General features: G+C 41.1%; 1 protein-coding gene across 1 annotated transcript; it reads left to right on the forward strand.

Moving 5' to 3' along the window:
* The first annotated feature begins 1190 nt into the window (after positions 1 to 1190).
* Positions 1191 to 14265, forward strand: LOC117517932 (protein ABHD15). Its single transcript, XM_034179062.1, has 3 exons — positions 1191 to 1934; positions 5848 to 6077; positions 13398 to 14265. The coding sequence occupies exons 1-3, from the start codon at positions 1191 to 1193 to the stop codon at positions 14131 to 14133; spliced, it is 1710 nt and encodes a 569-aa protein (XP_034034953.1). The 3' UTR covers positions 14134 to 14265.
* The last annotated feature ends 7497 nt before the right edge of the window (positions 14266 to 21762 follow it).

Here is a 21762-nt window from a genome sequence, read left to right on the forward strand (position 1 = left end):
GTGCAGGACTACTTTATGTCCCTAGGGTGAATAAGAAGTCTGTGGGTCACAGAGCTTTCTCTTATTGTGCCCCTGTTCTGTGGAATGATCTCCCTGCGTCAATAAAACAGTCAGTTTCTGTGGAGACTTTCATGTCCAGACTTAAGACGCACTTATTTTCCCTTTCGTATGGCTAGCATACTGGTATAGTTTTGTTTTATGCTTTGTACTTTTAATTCATTTTATTAGGAAACTGAGTGGGCTGCAGCCTCAACTTTACCTAAATTCTGGGTCTTTTAATGAAGTTTAGGGCTAGTGGCCGGCGATCACCTTAGTATTTCTTGTTTTTTTCTTGTTGTTTAATGCTGACAAATTATACTGTAGTTCTTGTCTTTCTGATGCCTGGTTCTGTTTTTTCTCTCTGTTTAAGGTGCAGCTCCATCCAGAGATGGGAATTGTATTTGTGCTGGAAACCCTCCTGTCCTGTGCACCAACAGCATTTCCTGTATATTCGTTTTGTGAATTGTTTCTGTGAATTGTTTTGAAATGTATGTCTATAGCATGGCCCAAGCAGAGAATCACCCCTTTGAGTCTGGTCTGCTTGAGGTTTCTTCCTCAGAGGGAGTTTTTTCCTTACCACTGTTGCTCTGGGGGTTCGTAAGGTTAGACCTTACTTGTGTGAAGTGCCTTGAGCTAACTCTGTTGTTATTTGGCGCTAAATTAAAATAAACTGAAATTGAATTGAAGAACATTTTACCATTGTGGCTACTGCAAGTGTTTCACTGGTGCCTCCACAAATGAGACAGAGAGCGAGAGAGAGAGAGAGAGAGAAGGAGAGAGAAAAGTAATGGGACAGATTTATATGAGTCGCGTTTACTTTGGTTTCCATCTGAACTTGTGCTTGTATAAGTAAATGATTAATGAAAGGAGGAGAAAGGGCGGGGGGAGGAGCCTGAGGACTTCTCCTTCTCCTGCCTTGTGCTTGCTGGAGATTAAACTTGACTCTTGTTGGACTTGGTCAAACCAGAAGAAGGCACTCGTTCGGGACCTGGTTGTTCCTTCACATGTTCACCAGCTGGGATATGAGGCAAGAGATCTGGACTGTGAAGCATAGAGGTCAGAGGTCACTGACACAATCAAAGCAGGACATCCATCCCAGAGAAATGGTCAGATTTGCCTCAAGACAAAAAGTGTGACGGTGTTTTGAGCTAATGGAGGTTTTTCTGTGGGAATGCTTGGTGTCTTTGCTGCCGTCTGTGGTGTTTGTGCTGCTGTCTGTGGCCCTGCACTGGCCCACAGTCCGATACTGGTTGGGGTTGCTTGTCAGGGATGCAGGCTGGAGCCTCTGGATCATAATGTGCCTGCTCTTGAAACTGCCACTGCACAGACGTTCTGAAACATTGACCAAGCAGGTCAGTTCAGCTGGGACAGACATTTGGCCTCACGTGTCAGAGAGCCCAACGCTGATCTGTAAATCCACGGCGCTGGCCAGCTACCTGCTGCAACACTGTGGCTCACTGACTTTGCCCAAATTGTCTCCTGGTTGGCCCACAGGAGACCCACACCTCCAGACTCTAAGCAGTCTGCTGTGGGGACACAAAGAAGACTCAGTGCAGTTCAGCAGAGACCACCTGTTGCTGAGCGATGGGGGGATTGTGGCTCTGGACTGGGCTGTGGGGACACAGACGAGTGAGGCTTTTGGGAGGAAGAGGTGGGATGGGAGGAAGGAGCACCACTCAGGGGGAAAGACGTTGGGCTGTTTCTCCTCCACACCGCCTGTCCTCCTCCTCATCCCTCAGGTGTGGGGAGGGATGACGCTGCACCTTAAAGCGCTGTCCCGTGTGGCCCTACAGCAAGGCTTCTATGTGGTTGTGTTTCACCCACGAGGCACAGCAGGGTGCCCGCTGACCACGGCACGCCTGACCGAGTTTGGAGACCCAGCTGACCTAGAGCAGGTACTGGAACACAAAATTATGATATTACCAATATGGTTCTTGTGAAGAATATAAATGAAGTCGCCAGTTACCAGCCCCAGGGCCAGTTTGATTCAGAGACTGGAATGAAAACTTCATCTTCACCAACAAAGCTATCACCTCCCACCTATCTCGGATTCCAGAGAACTGTTAGGGTGCGACTAAAGAAGACTAAAGTAGAGACAGCTGCTATTACTACTACGTTGCTGTTACTTGCAAAAATGAAGAGGCAAAAAGTTTAAAGGAAAAAGAAGTGTCTCTCCCTTTAACTAGTACTACTACTAAAGTGCGCAACAGCCAGTGTCAATCCCCATATGTCAAAGTATATGTGTTCCACGTTTGGCTCAATTCAGCAGCACAAAAGTGTTTCTCCCCTTAACTACTACTACTACTACTACTACCACTAAAGTGCTCAACAGCCTATGTCACGTATATGTTTGCCAAACTTGGCAAATATATACGAGGTACTTTGGCATAGGGGGGTATGTCAAAGTCCATGTTTGCCAAGTTTGGCTCAGTTCAGCAGCACAAAACTGTCTCTCCCCTTAACTACTACTAGTAAGTCCCTTCGGCTGCTCCCTTGTTTGCACTCAAGGTTGCCACAGCAAATCCAAGGTGGATCTGCATGTTGAATTGGCACAGGTTTTACGCCGGATGCCCTTCCTGAAGCAACTCCACATTACATGGAGAAATGTGGCAGGGGTGGGATTTGAACCCGGAGCCTTCCCTTAACTACTACTACTACTGTACTAAAGTGCTCAATAGCCTATGCCACTCTCTGTGTGTAAAAGTATGTGTGTGCCAAGTTTGGCGCAATTCCAAGCTGCTGTTTGGACAGGAGAGGGACAGATACACACATACAGTTGTCTCTTAGTGCATCTGGAAAGTATTCATAGTGTTTCACTTTTTCCACATTTTGTTATGTTATAGCTTTGTTACAAAATAGATTAAATAAACAATTATCACTTTAAAAACAAATCATGACACACACACACACACACACAGAGCTCTACTCTATTGCACTGAGCTTCGCTGAAAGCGCTCTACTCAAAAAGAGAAAATAATCTGCATTGTATTTTAATTTTAGTCTTTAATCTTAACCTAGCATCAAAGTGACTGTGCAGCCAAATCCACATTCAAGCAGAAAATGATTTATTCAAGACGCAGTGATGAAATAATAGTCTATAAATTCAAAATAAAACACATATTACTGCTGATCTAGGAGAACTAGGAGACTAGTCAGGTATGAGGAAAACATAAATGCATCAATGTCCAGAGACATTCTGAATGAAAACCTGCTCCAGAGCGCTCTTGACCTCAGACTGGGGTGATGGATCATCTTTCAGCAGGACAATGACCCTAAACACACAGCCAATATATCAAAGGAGTGGCTTCAGGACAACTCTGTGAATGTCCTTGAGTGGTCCAGCCAGAGCCCAGACCTGAATCTAATTGAACTAATGGAGCTAGAGAGGTGCTGCACCAAGGTTGTGGTATCATATTCAAGAAGACTTGAGGCTGTAATTGCTGCCAAAGGTGCATCAACAAAGTATTGAGCAAAGGGTGTGAATACTTACATACACGTGATTTGTTACTTTTTTCATGTTGTCATTATGGGGTGTTGTGAGTAGAATTTTGAGGAGAAAATGAATTTACTCCATTTTGGAATAAGACTGTAACATAGCAAAATGTGTAAAAGGTGAAACGCTGTGAATACTTTCCGGACGCACCGTAGATAAATGAAATCTTGGCAAGTTTTCCATGTGCCTTGTAGGAAACTGTAGCATAGATTTTCGCATTCTTTCTCTGTTCCACTAAAACTATGAAGCTGTGACTGCTGAATCAACACACAAATGTTGCACTATCAGCAGTTTCTCTCCAATCACAGTCACAGAAGCTTGCAACTAATTCTGAATTGTCAGAGATGGCTTAGTGGCTCCCCTCATTCATCGCACTGACAACTGCTTACTTCAGACAGAGTTACAGAGTAACGTACCTTTTTGGGGGGGGGGGGGGCAGGGGTGGTGGAAAGAGGTGCAAGACATATTCAGTGCCTTGGAAATATTCATGTAGCCATTATGTTTTTCTTTCATATATTATATTTACAGTGGAGGAAATAGATATTTGATCCACTGCCAGTTTTGCAGGTTTTCCCACCTACAAAGAATGGAGAGGTCTGTAATTTTTATTGTAGGTACACTTCAACTGTGAGAGACAGAATCTAAAAAAAATCCAGAAAATCACATTGTATGATTTTTAAATAATTAATTTGCATTTTATTTCATGAAATAAGTATTTGATCCCCTACCAACCAGCAAAAATTCTGGCTCTCACAGACCTGTTAATTTTTCTTTAAGAAGCCCACTTATTCTGCACTCTTTACCTGTATTAATTGCACCTGTTTGAACTCGTTACCTGTATAACAGACACCTGTCCACACACTCAATCAATCACACTCCAACCTGTCCACCATGGCCAAGACCAAAGAGCTGTCTTAGGACATCAGGGACAAAACTGTAGACCTGCACAAGGCAGGGATGGACTACAGGACAACAGGCAAGCAGCTTGGTAGAAGACAGCAACTGTTATGGTTATTTATTAGAAAGTGGAAGAAACACAAGATGACTGTCAGTCTTCCTCGGTCTGGGATTCCATGCAAGATCTCACTTTGTGCGGTAAGGATGATTCTGAGAAAGTTCAGAACTACACAAGCTGAAGAGAGCTGGGACCACAGTCACAAAGATTACATTAGTAACACACGATACCATCATGGTTTAAAATCCTGCAGGGCAACAAGGTCCCCCTGCTCAAGCCAGCACATGTCCAGGACTATTTGAAGTTCACCAGTGACCATCTGGATGATCCAGAGGAGGCATGGGAGAAGGTCATGTGGTCAGATGAGACCAAAATAGAGCTTTTTGGAATCAACTCCACTTGCCATGTTTAGAGGATGAGAACAACCCCGAGAACACTGTCCCAACCGTGAAGCATGGGGTTGGAAACATCATACTCTGGGGGTGCTCTTCTGCAAAGGGGACAAGACGACTGCACCATATTGAAGGGAGGATGGATGGGGTCATGTATTGCGAGATCTTTGGAGGGAGCTGAAACTCCAAACCTGAAAGATCTGGAGAAGATCTGTATGGAGGAGTGGACCAAAATCTCTGCTGCAGTGTGAAAACTTGGTCAAGAATGACAGGAAACGTCTGACCTCTGTAATGGCAAACAAATGTTTCTGTACCAATTCTTAAGGTCTGTTTTTCGGGGATCAAATATTTATTTCATGCAATAAAATGCAATTAATTATTTAAAAATCATATAATGTGATTTTCTTTTCTTTTTTTTCTTTTTTTTAAGATTCTCACAGTTGAAGTGTACCTGTGATAAAAATTACAGACCTCTCCATTCTTTGTAGGTGGGAAAATCTGCAAAATTGACAGTGGCTCAAAAACCTATTTCATGTAATAAAATGCAAATTAATTATTTAAAAATCATACAATGTGATTTTCTGGATTTTTTTAGATGCTGTCTCTCACAGTTGAAGTGTACCTATGATAAAACTTACAGACCATTCTTTGTAGGTGGAAAATTGACAGTGGATCAAATACTTATTTCCCCCACTGTTGATCTGTATTCCAACTGGGAAATTAATGGTCACAATTTTACAAGTTTTCACTTTGCAGAAACTTTGTTATAGGTGCAAATTTAAAAAAAGAAATCCCATATATTGAGGCACAACTGTATAATCAGCTATTCTCCAATAGAAATGTGTAAATATGTATGGAAATATTTATATAACAAAAATTTGATTGGTAGTGTATATTATCCGGTTTATTTGGGTGATTTGCCCTTGAGAGAGTAAACCACTGCTGTTATCTTTGATTTTGATGTTCAGGCGGTGGCATACATCCACAGCCGTCACCCGTCCTCTGTGCTGCTCGCAGTTAGTGAGGGATCTGGCTCAGGGATTCTGCTCTCCTACTTGGGGGAGTGTGGGTCCAGTTCACACTTGACAGCAGCTGCAGCCATCTCGCCGGTGCTCCTGGGCCAGCTGTGGTTTGAAATGGATATGCCTCCTCTGTATCACTGGGGGGCCCTATTTTTCAGGAAACAGCAGCTAAGGAGGTAAAGAAGGAGGGAGATTTGCATTCAGATGGCTCCAATCTAACCATAGAAGTAGAGAAATAGAATGCCAACTTCTGATCTTCGGGGCTGGGGTTGTGCCGTGCATGTGCCAGTAGAGTTTTGGTTATTTACTTCCATTGTTTGGAGCGCCATTCTGCTGAGAATAAGTGATATCAAACATCACAAAATAGGGTTAGAGATTAACCGATTATTGCTCACAAAGTCACTTGCTGTCAAAATGAAAATGCCGCACTGTTATTGCTGTGAAGGTTTGCAAACAACCGGTTAGGTTGAAAGCTCAAGATATAACCCACGTATCCCACACATCTGGAACTATTCAGATAAAGTATGCCTTATATAAAATCTAGATCTTGCAGTCGATTAGCAACATGGCAAGTTTTAAAAGACACTTAAAGTCAAGTTTATTCAGTCAGTTAAGGGAAGAGAAACTCAAGCCTTTTATTTGTTTTTATGTGATTCCTGGTCCAAAACACTAGTTTTTCTCTTCCATTATTTTGTAGTCTGAATCTTAGTGCTAAATTGTTGTTTTGTTGTCCAAAATGTGGTGCTGAATTTGTTGTCATCTACACATCCACAGGGATACAGTTACTATTTATTTTAATCTTGTTGTTCTCTGTTCAATTTGTACTTATTTTATTTTAATGGTATCTCAGTGTAAATATATATACGAGGGCTGTCCGTAAAGTATAGGTCCTTTTTATTTTTTTCAAAAACTATATGGATTTCATTCATATGTTTTTACGTCAGACATGCATGAACCCTCGTGCACATGCGTGAGTTTTTCCACTCCTGTCGGTGACGTCATTCGCCTGTGAGCACTCCTTGTGGGAGGAGTCGTCCAGCCCCTCGTCGGAATTCCTTTGTCTGAGAAGTTGCTGAGAGACTGGCGCTTTGTTTGATCAAAATTTTTTCTAAACCTGTGAGACACATCGAAGTGGACACGGTTCGAAAAATTAAGCTGGTTTTCAGTGAAAATTTTAACGGCTGATGAGAGATTTTGAGGTGACACTGTCGCTTTAAGGACTTCCCACGGTGCGAGACGTCGCGCTGCGCTCTCAGGCGGCGTCATCAGCCTGTTTCAAGCTGAAAACCTCCACATTTCAGGCTCTGTTGATCCAGGACGTCGTGAGAGAACATAGAAGTTTCAGAAGAAGTCGGTTTCAGCATTTTATCCGGATATTCCACTGTTAAAGGAGATTTTTTTAATGAAAGACGTGCGGACGGGTCCGCGCGTCGGGACGCAGCCGGCGCGGAGCGGCGGCACAGGAAAAACACCTCCGTGTTGATAACCATTTGTAAAATCCAGGCGGCTTTTGATGGCTTTCAGTGGAGTGAGTATATGAGAAATTGTTTAACAGCTGGACATGTTCCAACTTGTCCTTAAGGCTTCCAACAGAGAAAAAAATTGTACTTGTTCCCCTGCTAGAGAAATGGAAATACCCCAAGTTTTAATGAGCCAGCTCTAATACTTTAAGCACAGGAGCAGTTTTAAAATCGCAGCATTTTTGTTCTTATTTGAAAAAAGCACTTTCTGGCCAACTTTGGAGAGCAATATAGCCTAGCCAAATTAAGTGAAACCCTTCAAACTTACCACTTTAGGTAAAATCATGCTGGAAAAGCCATATCTGGCATCAAAACAATGATATCTGGCTTCATTTTTTATCCAACTGTTCTTAAAACCTACCAAAAATGGTATATTTTCTAAACGAGGTCTGACTTTGAGCATGCACTGTGTCAAAATAGATTAATGCCCATGCTTCTTACAGGCATATACTCTCATGAATCAGTTACAACACCAGAATGTTTCATTTTTCTATTTCAGCCAAAATTGTGCTTGTGAGGGAAAAATTGAAATCGTGCAATTTCGATTTTTTGCAAAAAATACCCTCTAATTAACTACACAAAAATCACCAGGTGAGCAATTGATTCAACCATCCATGCAATTATATGGATGTAAAGATGATATATACTAAATTTCAAGTTGGGCAAGAAATATTTCTATTTTAATTATTTTTTTACAATAGGCAATATTGTGTGAAATCGCACATCGACTATATGGTGTTAAGTCTTAATCAATGGGCTAAAAATGTGAATATATAGTTATTATATAATAACTATAATAATTATACAATTATTTTAACTTGGTAAAAAACTGTATTGCTGATGGATGCAACAGCACAGGGTACCCAAATGAATGATAATTTTGACAATTTCCCAGAAAAAGGTCAGGTTATATTTAGAATTTCCCAGAAGGTGGGATTAACTGAACAACCTAATTTCAACCTGGTTTCCCAGAAATAGGTCAAAGAATTTCTGGGAATTTTGACCACTGCCTAATCATATTCTCATCAATCATGGAGGCAAAATGTGCTCTAGGGTTGACTTTGCAAGATGAATGTCATCGAAACATTGTGTAAGACAGTTGGCTTTCACAATTTTGTTGATTTGAGTGATGCTGGTGCTCGCAAGTACAGTCTGAATGACAGTGATCAGAACAAAGTTGAGTCACTTCTCCCAGGGTTTTTGCACACATAACTGATGACAAATATTATTACAGTAGCTGATTTACTATTAGCCTTTTTGCCTGTGCTGTGTCTGCAGAAAACACGTTTTCCTGTACATAACCCAAGAACATATTTTTCAGACACGATGGCTTTGTTTGGTATACATGGTATACCTAGATTAAGAGCACTTTGTTTGCAAATGTGTGCATTTTAAATATTATGTAGGAAATATTACTTGTTCACTGTGTATTTGTACTAGGCTGGACTATTGTAATTCATTATTATCAGGTTGTCCTAAAAGTTCCCTGAAAAGCCTTCAGTTAATTCAAAATGCTGCAGCTAGAGTACTGACAGGGACTAGAAGGAGAGAGCATATCTCACCCATATTGGCCTCTCTTCATTGGCTTCCTGTTAATTCTAGAATAGAATTTAAAATTATTCTTCTTAGAATGGGAGGCAGAGCCTTCAGCTTTCAGGCTCCTCTCCTGTGGAACCAGCTCCCAATTCGGATCAGGGAGACAGACACCCTCTCTACTTTTAAGATTAGGCTTAAAACTTTCCTTTTTGCTAAAGCTTATAGTTAGGGCTGGATCAGGTGACCCTGAACCATCCCTTAGTTATGCTGCTATAGACTTAGACTGCTGGGGGGTTCCCATAATGCATTGAGTGTTTCTTTCTCTTTTTGCTCTGTATGCACCACTCTGCATTTAATCATTTGTGATTGATCTCTGCTCCCCTCCACAGCATGTCTTTTTCCCGGTTCTCTCCCTCAGCCCCAACCAGTCCCAGCAGAAGACTGCCCCTCCCTGAGTCTGGTTCTGCTGGAGGTTTCTTCCTGTTAAAAGGGAGTTTTTCCTTCCCACTGTTGCCAAGTGCTTGCTCACAGGGGGTCGTTTTGACCGTTGGGGTTTTTCCGTAATTATTGTATGGCCTTGCCTTACAATATAAAGCGCCTTGGGGCAACTGTTTGTTGTGATTTGGCGCTATATAAATAAAATTTATTTGATTTGTGTATTTAACTATTAAATAAATATAAGAAATGAATCATTCAGGTAAACCTTGAAAGTATTTTTAGATTACATGACATTGTATATCATGTGTTGTTGGATCTATATTCATAAAAATTATGACTTTTCAGAAAAATTAAAAATATATAAATATTTCTTGCCCAAACTTGAAATTTAGTATATATAATCTTTACATCCATATAATTGCATGGTTGAAATTTCAATTTTTTTTATCAATTGCTCACCTGGTGATTTTTGTGGTCAATTATGGGGTATTTTTGTGAAAAAATCTAAATTGCGTAACTTCAATTTTTCTCTTGCAAGTAAAATTTAAGCTGAAATGCAAAATTGAAACATTCTGGCATTGGAACTAGTTCATGAGTCTATGCCTGTAAAGAGAAGTGTGGGTATTTATCCATTTTGACACAGTGCATGCTCAAAGTAAGACCTCGTTTAGAAAATATACTGTTTTTGGCAGTTTTTAAGAACAGTTGGATAAAAAATGAAGCCAGATATCATTGTTTTAATGCCAGATATGGCTTTTCCAGTATGATTTTGCCTAGGATACTAAGTTTGAGGGGTTTCACTTAATTTGACTAGGCTATATTGCTTTCCAAAGTCGGCCAGAAAGTGCTTTTTTAAAATACGAACAAAAAATGCTGCGATTTTGAAACAGCTCCTGTGCCTAAAGTATTAGAGGTGGCTCATTAAAACTTGGGGTATTTCTATTTCTGTAGCTGGGGAGCAAGTGCAGTGTTTTTCACTTTTTTTGGAGGGGGTCATGTGGGGACCACTGGCTGACTTGGCATGGAATGACCCAACTTCATTCAAGCTACACTTTGAACATATTTCGAGGGGATAACTTGCTGAAGCCACAGCAGAAAGCACAAGAAAGCTGAAGCAGAAACTGTCCTTTACAAGCGCATCTGGTGTTATTACTGGCAGACGACCAGAAGTAAATTACCCCAGCTTTCGCAGCGGAGTGGCTGAAATCTCGGGGTTGCAAGCTCACAAACAGAACTCAATGGAATGAGATCTTGAGTTGGCATTCCAGTCTCTCTACTTCTATGTCTAAACTAGACCCAGTACCAACAAGGCACACACCCAACTACACCTAGTACTAAGTTGTCCCATTACTAGCTAGCACCACTACTTATGATAAAAACCTATACGTACCTGTATGTAACTCATTACCTCATGGTCTTTTGTTACAATCCTTTGGAGTATTTCACATAAGAGAAAACTGAACAAATCAGACATTTTTACAATGACTGAAAACCAAATAAGCATTAACAGGAACACATTCATATTCTACATTTTTATTTGAAGTCATGTTTAACATTTAACTAAGTCAGTGATTGCTATATTTAAGGTGTTTGGCTATATTTAGTACTTGGCACATATACAACCCCTGGCAATAATTATGGAATCACCGGCCTCGGAGGATGTTCATTCAGTTGTTTAATTTTGTAGAAAAAAAGCAGATCACAGACATGACACAAAACTAAAGTAATTTCAAATGGCAATTTTCTGGCTTTAAGAAACACTATAAGAAATCAGGAAAAATAATTGTGGTAGTCAGTAACGGTTACTTTTTTAGACCAAGCAGAGGGAAAAAAATATGGACTCACTCAATTCTGAGGAATAAATTATGGAATCACCCTGTAAATTTTCATCCCCAAAACTAACACCTGCATCAAATCAGATCTGCTCATTAGTCTGCATCTAAAAAGGAGTGATCACACCTTGGAGAGCTGTTGCACCAAATGGACTGACATGAATCATGGCTCCAACATGAGAGATGTCAATTGAAACGAAGGAGAGGATTATTAAACTCTTAAAAGAGGGTAAATCATCACGCAATGTTGCAAAAGATGTTGGTTGTTCACAGTCAGCTGTGTCTAAACTCTGGACCAAATACAAACAACATGGGAAGGTTGTTAAAGGCAAACATACTGGTAGACCAAGGAAGACATCAAAGCGTCAAGACAGAAAACTTAAAGCAATATGTCTCAAAAATCGAAAATGCACAACAAAACAAATGAGGAACAAATGGGAGGAAACTGGAGTCGTCTGTGACCGAACTGTAAGAAACCACCTAAAGGAAATGGGATTTACATACAGAAAAGCTAAACGAAAGCCATCATTACAACCTAAACAGAAAAAAAAACAAGGTTACAATGGGCTAAGGAAAAGCAATCGTGGACTGTGGATGACTGGATGAAAGTCATATTCAGCGATGAATCTCGAATCTGCATTGGGCAAGGTGATGATGCTGGAACTTTTGTTTAGTGCCGTTCCAGTGAGATTTATAAAGATGACTGCCTGAAGAGAACATGTAAATTTCCACAGTCATTGATGATATGGGGCTGCATGTCAGGTAAAGGCACTGGGGAGATGGCTGTCATTACATCATCAATAAATGCACAAGTTTACATTGATATTTTGGACACTTTTCTCATCCCATCAATTGAAAGGATGTTTGGGGATGATGAAATCATTTTTGAAGATGATAATGCATCTTGCCATAGAGCAAAAACTGTGAAAACATTCCTTGCAAAAAGACACATAGGGTCAATGTCATGGCCTGCAAATAGTCCGGATCTTAATCCAATTGAAAATCTTTGGTGGAAGTGGAAGAAAATGGTCCATGACAAGGCTCCAACCTGCAAAGCTGATCTGGCAACAGCAATCAGAGAAAGTTGGAGCCAGATTGATGAAGAGTACTGTTTGTCACTCATTAAGTCCATGCCTCAGAGACTGCAAGCTGTTATAAAAGCCAGAGGTGGTGCAACAAAATACTAGTGATGTGTTGGAGCGTTCTTTTGTTTTTCATGATTCCATAATTTTTTCCTCAGAATTGAGTGATTCCATATTTTTTTTTCCCTCTGCTTGGTCTAAAAAAGTAAGTTACTGACTGCCACAATTTTTTTTTCTTGATTTCTTAAAGCCAGAAAGTTGCCATTTGAAATGACTTTAGTTTTGTGTCATGTCTGTGATCTGCTTTTTTTTTTTTCTACAAAATTAAACAACTGAATGAACATCCTCCGAGGCCGGTGATTCCATAATTTTTGCCAGGGTTGTAGTAGGAACTAGTTGGTGATGGTGACTAGTAGACTTTTAAACAGAACAAAGAATATCTTAGGACTTTTTGGGTGCTGATTCCCCTATTTTTTCCCCCACCATGCGAAGGCCAAGTTTCTTACCAGGAGGTATAGGCAGAGGTGTCAAATCCAGCTTCAGAAAGTAAAAGTCCAGCCACATATTTGTTCCATCTTCCCAATAAATCAGCTGATTGTAATTAGTTTAGCTCTTCAGGCAGGTAGATGAGCTAATTATTGAGATCACCTGTTTTAGGTGCACAGGTAGAAGCAACACATGAGATGGTTTTTACTTTCTGAACGCGGATTTGACACCTCTGGGTATAGGTTAGGGTTTAGGGCTGGGGTGGGCATGAAGGCCTAAGAGAGTGCAGGTTTTTCTGGCTCCGATTACATCAGCAGATGACTTCACAGATGATCAGGACTGTAAATTGAAGGGACCCCTCAATAAAACCAACCGCTCAAGCCATCAGTTGTTAAAAAAAACCTGCTCAATCTTAGCTCTTGGTGGCACACTATTGCCCAGTCATGGTTTAGGGTCAGTATGAGGGAGTTGGCGAATGGGGTGACAGGAAATTGGCACCCAAAATGTCCTTGGAGAGTCTCACAAGAAAACAGCTAGGAAAGTACTTACTTACAGGACTGAGAACTTTGATTTAATGTTTTCTTCCTCTGTTGTGTTCTAAGATATGCAAGTTCCTTCAGCGAGTTCCTAGATGTGGATCGGGCCCTCAACTGCTCCTCCCTCAGAGACTTTGAGGAAATTCTTTTCTGTTCTTCAGTCCAGTCTCAGCGCAGCACTGCTGGACCTACAACAAACTTATTCACTTCTGCGGGAGTAGACCCTGGATTGAGTTCAGCACCTCCTTCTCCACAGGGCCTGAAGCCCTCAGTCACCCGGGTGCTGGTTGAGAGGGCATACTCAGCCAATAATTGGTCTGATTACTGGGAGAGGAATGAACCGCTGAGAGAAGCGGATGAGGTGGCGGTCCCTGTGCTCTGTATCTGTAGCCATGATGACCCTATCCTGCCACCTGCCTCCACTTTACCCCTTAACCTTTTCCAGAACAATCCTTACTTCCTCCTGCTCATGACAGACAGAGGAGGACATTGCGGGTTCACTATGGAGGACCAGAAAGAACGAGAAGGAATGGAGCATGAGCCGAGTAACTGGAGTCATGTAACAGTTCTGGAGTATTTCAAAGTAGTAGCTGATTTCCTAAAAGCAGAGGATGCTGCAAGGTGGGGAAGTTCAATGGGAGAATATAGCCAGGTGATGCAAAGGACCAGGAGCAGCCCCACGGATGCTCTTCGCAGGAGGAGAGCCACTGTGATGAAGAGACCAAGGCTACAGAGACTCAAACAAATCTGCACAGAGTCGGAGAATGAACACTTCACTTGGAAGAGATCATACACACGTTAATTATCATCAGGTTTTCAAACTTTTGTCCACCCTTGAAATAATCATGCACATCTAAAGCTTCCATTAAGAAAAATAACCACATTTAGTCTTACAATTGTGATACTTAAATTGTTTTTCTGTTACTGGAGCAATCTGGCTACAAGCCCACGAAGTCGACCATTGAGCACATCCCACTTATGTAAATAATCTGAGTGCAAGCACAAATATCTGCAGTGCTTTGTTGCAGCCTATGTTGATTTTCACCAAGTGTTTGATTTGGATGATCAGGCTGCTCTGTGCGACAACCTGAAATTCACTGGACCCTCAGTAAGTTTCAGGACATTATGTCTGAGAGACACGCAGGCACTTTAAGTGCTGGCTTCTTCCTAGAAAATTCTGATGTTCCTCATGGATGTGTTCTGGCTCCTACTCTATTTATTTTTTGCATGGACTGAGTATTGTATAGGACTGTGCAGTCTTGCTAGGTTGGTGCCTGTGTAAACAAGAAAATGCTCACTAATCTTGACTTTGTATGATGCTGTGAACTTTGTGTTGTAGCAACCAAGCTACACCTTTGAGACACAAACTGACCATAAACGTCTTTCATTCACCAAGCACAATGTCATATGTCATTTCACTGTGTTTGTCCCTGTCTGCCACTCAAAGCTGTATCCCAAGCAAATTAATGTCTGCCGAAAGAATTCCAGTCCGGGTCGCGACCTACTGCATTATACATGTTAATGCATTTTCATGTCCCAGGACCGGCAGCGGGCGTTAACACGGTAAGGTACAACGCGTATTCAATCCAGACGTTAAAGGTCTCTTTCATGTCCCCCCACAAACCGCAGGTAGCAAGCGACCACCTGTTCTCGGTCATATACAAATGATCAACAGTACAGATCGAAGTCTGTTGCCCGAGTCTCACTGTCCTTTGTTGACAAAAACAATCATTTCCTACTTCATTGTTGATCAATTTGTATAAATGCTGTACATCTAGAAAATAGTCTATTCACTACTAAGCTCACTCAGTCGACTCATTTTTCTCTCATGCTTGCCTGTGACGGCACTGAGATATGTAGAAGTCTTGCTCATTGGCACGGTGCTGGTTGCCAGGAGCCTGGCTTAAAGGCTCAACGCTGGTAACACCACAACCTTGAGAGCGGCGACCCCCGACTTCTACATTGGTGCTCCCAACGTGAGCCTCTACAGTGTATTGAATGGATGCTGAGCACAGCACTTGAAAAAGTATGTTAGGAATCAAGTGTCTGGATTTGTAAACTGTCCAGGATCAATACTAAGGCCTTGTTTATAATGCCTGCTCAAATAGGATTTATTGCAAATCTGGTTCAAATCAGATATCGCAAACACTAATTGACTGTCCACATTATGTATAGCAAGTGACCAGATCTATCTGTGTGTCCACATTGACATAGTTCTATCCATAGATTGCTATGGTAACAGGCTAAGCCCAGGATAAACATGAATGACAGCAAATCTTCTGCAGATGAATCCCCCCAGAACTTTCATTATTATTCTTCATGCTGTGTTGGCAGTTTGACATTTTTCCCCACTTATTCTGATTCCACAGGTAAAGCACCTTGAATCAACTTCAGTCTCTCTGGAACTACGTCGTCGTTTGTGTCACACTGCGAGCAATGCAGAGAACACTTTGAAATCCTTTTGGAGTGACTGAGACATTCAGATTGAAATGGATTTGCAAAAATGTGATTTGAATCGCATTTGAAATCACCTCATGTGGCTCGAATCTCCTTTGGAAAAGTCAGATCTCGTGGTTTTCCACTATACAACTACCCCCCCCCCCCCCCCCCCCCCAAAAAAAAAGTGAAAACTGAAGAGTGGTAACGTGAACAAGGCTTACAATCCAGAGTTTAAATTGTCAGGTGGAGATACTTGTAGTGTCAAAATAGTTGATTCACTTATCTTGGCAGTGGTGTTCATGTTTCTGTGACCTTGGCCTTTACGATGTAACGGCTCCTGGGAAGAGCCATAAGGCTGCTGGACAGAGGTATATGTGATATGTGATGGGATCCTGGGATTCCACTGGATTAACTGTGTTAAATGAAGGATTACTTCAGGAGACTCCAATGAGGCATGCTACTTGATCATGTTATAGCTGTGTGCATGATCCAGAGCGCAACCACCTCAATGCTGAGGACTCCAGCAACCAAGGCCAAAGTGATATTGACGAACGGTAATCCACCAAAAACAGGAAGTCCAGATTAGATTCTTGAGTTGAGTGAAATTTAAAGTGCAGTAAAACAAAAGTTATCTGTACTTAAAGAGTTCTGCTTTTAAATAGTTGACATTCATCATGTTTCTTACACATAAAACCCATGCATGAAGAAATATTAAAATTACTTTATTACAGATGATTCTTTATCCAGTAGCCCTCTTCCAACAAAAATAGTAATTACAAACAAAATATTACATTTATCCCCTAAACTTTGTTTCAGAATTACTTTTATACATTTTAAATCACTGTCATCAGTAAGGAATAGCTTTTCTCTTCTGCTATGCAACATTCAGCTTTTTTGCACAATCTATACAATTTAATACAGGTCTCTGGACCAGGGAGAATAAAACAGCAAGATCCACCAACGACAGGAGCGATAGAAGGAATACTGATAAACAGACTGTATAGAGACGTAACCGTGCCTCCAACACACGTCAGCCACGCTGACAATGATCACAGTAGACACACAATCAAACTAACACTTGTGCAATCAGTGCAACTGATCCAGTTCAGTGACCAAGGTCGAAAACTAGACTCTGCCCGACCGCTCATTCTAGTAAACACAAGAGGTCTAACATACTGCCACACGTTTGGCCCTCTGAAGACATCATTTCTAAAATTAAATGACTTTCTGCAATGAAAGCATGAATGTCTTATTAGACACTACAGAAACTGGGGGGGGGGGGGGGGGGGGGAAATAATGTTTGATAAAAGAGCCTGAAAACCCTGTCTTTCTCACTGCACTAGAAAAGAGCGACACTACTGTGTTTTGGCCTGTGTTTCACTTTGACATGAGTTAATAAAATAAAATAAATAAATAAATAAAATACTTATGGGGATAAGGACTGATTGTGTGTGTGTGTGTGTGTGTGCATGTGCGAGAGAGTGAGGGAATAATGTCACTGAACAAAAAACTGAAAACATCACAAGATGTGCATTCAGAAAGTTTAGAAGTCAAGAGTTAGTAAAGTTCTGTTTTGTGTGCTGACATTTAGATATAGTGCCCCCCCCACCACCACCACAAAAAGCCCCACTACAGATTGGGCCTCGACAATAAAATGAATCCATCTTTCAAATTATGTGCAAAATGTTCCACAGTGAGCATTGAAGTGTTGCTGTCTGTACAAGGCAATCTGACCTCCGTTTGTGTCATCAGTTATTACGGAGTATCTGTAACAATTTTTAGAATTTGCACGTGTGAGAAAGATGGTGAAAAACTGACACCTGTAACTCCCCCATGCTCATCATGTTCACTTTGAATACTGCTGGTCAAAAAACAAAACGGTTTTCTGTTGTTGCATCACAATCGGTTAATCTGTGAATTACATTTGTTGTTAGGTTGCAGTGTTCTCCAATTCAAAATGATCACAACAAAAGTGTTAATCTTTCTGTACATTCCATATCTGAAAAACAATGCATAATCTGTGCATTTCACCACAAGCTTGCTCTCTCGTTCCAACCCCCTGCCCCCTTTTTTTTTTTTGTAAATACACAGAAATTTTAACACAGATTTGTTTTAGTCTTTTCCCTCAAATAGCCCCCCCCAAAAGTGAACAGGAAGGAGGTGAAGCCCACACCACGCTCAGGGGAGGAGGTGGAGAAAAGCAGGGAGAAGGTGACGGTGGGGTGATGGAGAGCGGGTCGTTTCAGCGAGGGAAGCTTGCAGAGGCACGGAGGTGGAGATTACAGCATCACTGCCGCTGAAACATTCAGCGGTCAGTAACCAACACCAGCGCACCAGTGCAGTTTCAAGTGTCTCTGTATTGACCCCCGCTTGTTCGGAACCCTTAAAAAAAAAAAAAGGAAAAAAAATTGGGAAAATTAAAAACAACACACTGTGCAATTTTAGGCAGCTGTGATGGATGTTGACCTACAATTCACTAATGACATCAGCAGAGTGCATTTGTCATTTACAGCAAACGGAGCTAAGAGATGTGCACCACAAAAAAAAAACAAAAAAAAACAATCAGCTCATAAACATCTTTTTACACTGACGAGACCAGATCAGGCTTCAATTTAACACCACTTTCTCAAAATTTACCCCAGTACATGCATTTCTTAGCCAATTAAACAAACAGGCAAACTGTAGGCTTTAATGGCAGATTTAATAATAATAATAATGATGATAATAAAAAGTTTATATGTAAATATGTTACTGTTATGATTAATGCTTAGTGCATGTGAAGGCTTGCGCCACAAGCACGAGCCATTCAAGTCATGAAAGCTTCATGTGGCGAGTGACTGGACCATGTTCTAGAGGTAGGCCAACAGGTAATGAGTCGACTGATGAGAGAGAAGTTTTCTACTGCATAGTGCAACACTTATCAACCCCACAACAAGCCAAATTCCACCTTGAAGCGACTGAAAACAACACCAGACACCAGTTTTACAACTATTCAAGTACAGGTAAAGCGCCGCTGAAAACGTGGTTGTCGTAACAGCTGTGACTTGGTAAGGCCACCAACCAGTCAGACGTGTGCAATAATCAGGTGCGAATTAAGGGCGGAGGGTCTGTGGAAAGTCAAGCGCCAAGCCAATCAGGATGAACGTGTGAGTGAAACTACTTCACTGGCAGTTGGTCACAGTTGTAAAAGTGACATCTGTGGCAAAATCTCTGAATATACGATTCACTGGCATCAATCATCTAAATCATGAATTCCTGTCTACACACTGATTTTGGTCTTTTTTCTTTTTTGCAGCCACATAACCGATACAATAACGTGCACACCACTGACAGCTGAGCACGTACAGACTTTCTACTGAAATACTGCAGGTGAGTTCAGTGATACCAAGCAGCTCCATTAATTCACTCACTGTGCTTTGGGATTAACAATTACACATTCAATCATCTGGAAGACCGTATCCATCGCCACCTGACGACAGCAAAACCACATATGCACTAGTCTTCACTTACTGCATTTTTTCTTGTTTAAACCTGTCTATTAACTTCTGAAAATCTCATCTAATTATGACAACTTACATCTACTTTACCCACTGTCTTTTTGCAGGAACAATCTCATTAAAACATCAACCAGTAAAACTGTCACTTTAAATCACGTTCAAAGGATACAACCTGCAGACGTTGCCACTTTGATCAGTTACAAAAGCTCAAATTATATCTGCATAATGTGCATCTTAAATACCGTGCATAATCACGCCCCGTTTACCCCCATACGTCAAGGATAAGTTCACTTCCCCCACCTAACATTTGTTCCATTAAAACATTTTCAGGAATCAAGCCTGTCAGTGCTCTACTCTCCTTTAAAAACTGCTTCATATGTAAAAGTACTTTTTAAAAAGGAGTTGAGGAAAGAATGAATGATGGTGGACGGACCTGCCTAGAGTTACAGAACTCCACTGCACGCTGAAAATGGCAACACAAAATCACAAAAAAATCTACTGTGTCTGAAGAAGTGTGGCCAGCTCAGTGATTTTTCAAATATATCAGTTCATATAAATCTTGTATCAGTCTTAGAAGATACAAACCTGTTCACACAGCTTTTTAGGTTGTTAAATAAGTCAAAGATATGTCACGAAAATTTTAATCAATAGCTGAACATTCTGGACCTGTGAAACATACAATGATTATTTGTGTTAATGGAATATTGTTTTCCAGATGACGTAGAGATTGGGATTGAGGTGGGACTGGTCTGTAATTTTCTTGTAGTTTGCATTTCTAAAATCAAAACATACTGGCAGGAGTCTTAAAAAGCACATCAATCTGCAGTTAAAAGAGTGCTTTAGACCATAATCATCTGTTCGACTCAACAAACTGAAAGGAACCCCGTCACTGATGATATGGAGTTCTACGACAGGTAAAGGGCCAAGGCGAGATGACGGTCATTCACTCAGCATTCAATGCAGAGGTGTACAGTGACATTTTTCACTTTGTGTCCATATAAAATTGGTTTGGTGATGACAAAGAATTTTCAGTACGATAATACAGTGCATCCACAAAGTATTCACAGCAGTTTTTCCACATTTTATGTTACAGCCTTATTCCAAAATGGATGAAGTTCATTTTGTTTCTACAGCTTAATTGCAGCCTACCCACGGTAAATTCAGTTGATTGGACATGATTTGGAAAGACACACACCTGTCTACATATCAGGTTCCACAGTTGACAGTCCATGTCAAAGCACAAACCAAGAATGAAGTCAAAGGAATTGTCTGCAGACCTCTGAGACAGGATTGTCTCGAGGTACAAATCTTGGGGAAAGGTACAGAAACATTTCTGCTGCTTTGAAGGTCCCAATGAGCACAGTGGCTGAGCGCTCTTGACCTCAGACTGGGGTGACAGTTCATCTTTCAGCAGGACAATGACCCTAAACACACTGCCAAGATATCAACGGAGTGGCTTCAGGGCAACCCTGTGAATGTCCTTGAGTGGTCCAGCTAGAGCCCAGACGTGAATCTGATTAAACATCTTTGTAGAGATCTGAAAATGGCTGTGCACTGATGCTCCACATCGAACCTGATGGAGCTTGAGAGGTGCTGCAAAGGAATGGACAAAACTGCCCAAAGATGGGTGCACCAAGCTTGTGCCATCATATTCAAGAAGACTTGAGGCTGTAATTTCTGCCACAGGTGCATCAACAAAGTACTGAGCAAAGGGTGTGAATACTTAGAAATTGTAAATGTGACTTCTTAGTTTTTATTTTTAATAAATTTGCACAAAAAAACAAAACACCTTTTTCATGTTGTCATTATGGGGTATTCTGAGAAGAATTCTGAGGGGAAACAAATGAGTTTACTCCATTTTGGAATAAGACTAACATAAAAAAAAGTAAGCCCCTTCGGCTCCTCCCTTGTTTGCACTCAGGGTCGCCACAGCAAATCCAAGGTGGATCTGCATGTTGAATTGGCACAGGTTTTACATCAGATGCCCTTCCTGACGCAACTCCACATTACATGGAGAAATGTGGCAGGGGTGGGATTTGAACCCGGAGCCTTCTGAACTGAAACGAAGTGCATTAACCACTTGGCCACCACCCCTGCTAATAAGACTAACATAAAATGTGGAAAAGGTGAAGAGCTGTGAATACTTTCCGGATGCACTGTATGATTTGCTACAGAGCAAAGAGTTTTAAAGCTTTTTTTCAGAAAAGGCAAATCAACTGAAGGACAGTCCAAATCACAATCCAATTTAATATTTACAGTGAGGGGGAAGAAGAAGAAAGAGGGAGGGGGAAGAGAAGAAGGAATAATAGTAATAGTAGTAGCAGTAGTAGTAGTAGTAGTAGTAGTCCACAACAGAGCTCCATTCTGGAAAAGTGATTTGTTAACTGTTATTTCAGAAAAGTGGAGCCAGCTTTATGAAGAATATTGCTTATCATCAGTGAAGCCCAAAAGTCAGTCTGCTGCAAAAGTCAGTAGAGTAACAGATGATTCTTTTT

The sequence above is a fragment of the Thalassophryne amazonica genome, chromosome 9 (genome assembly GCF_902500255.1).
Source record: "Thalassophryne amazonica chromosome 9, fThaAma1.1, whole genome shotgun sequence".
NCBI classification, from domain to species: domain Eukaryota; kingdom Metazoa; phylum Chordata; class Actinopteri; order Batrachoidiformes; family Batrachoididae; genus Thalassophryne; species Thalassophryne amazonica.

What these genes read in the sequence shown, in the direction of transcription:
- LOC117517932 (XM_034179062.1), top strand. Translation starts at nt 1,191, where the DNA reads ATGGAGGTTTTTCTGTGGGAATGCTTGGTGTCTTTGCTGCCGTCTGTG. An exon ending in ACCCAGCTGACCTAGAGCAG is followed by an intron (nt 1,935 to 5,847) that starts GTACTGGAACAC and finishes TTTGATGTTCAG; the next exon opens with GCGGTGGCATACATCCACAG. An exon ending in AGGAAACAGCAGCTAAGGAG is followed by an intron (nt 6,078 to 13,397) that starts GTAAAGAAGGAG and finishes TTGTGTTCTAAG; the next exon opens with ATATGCAAGTTCCTTCAGCG.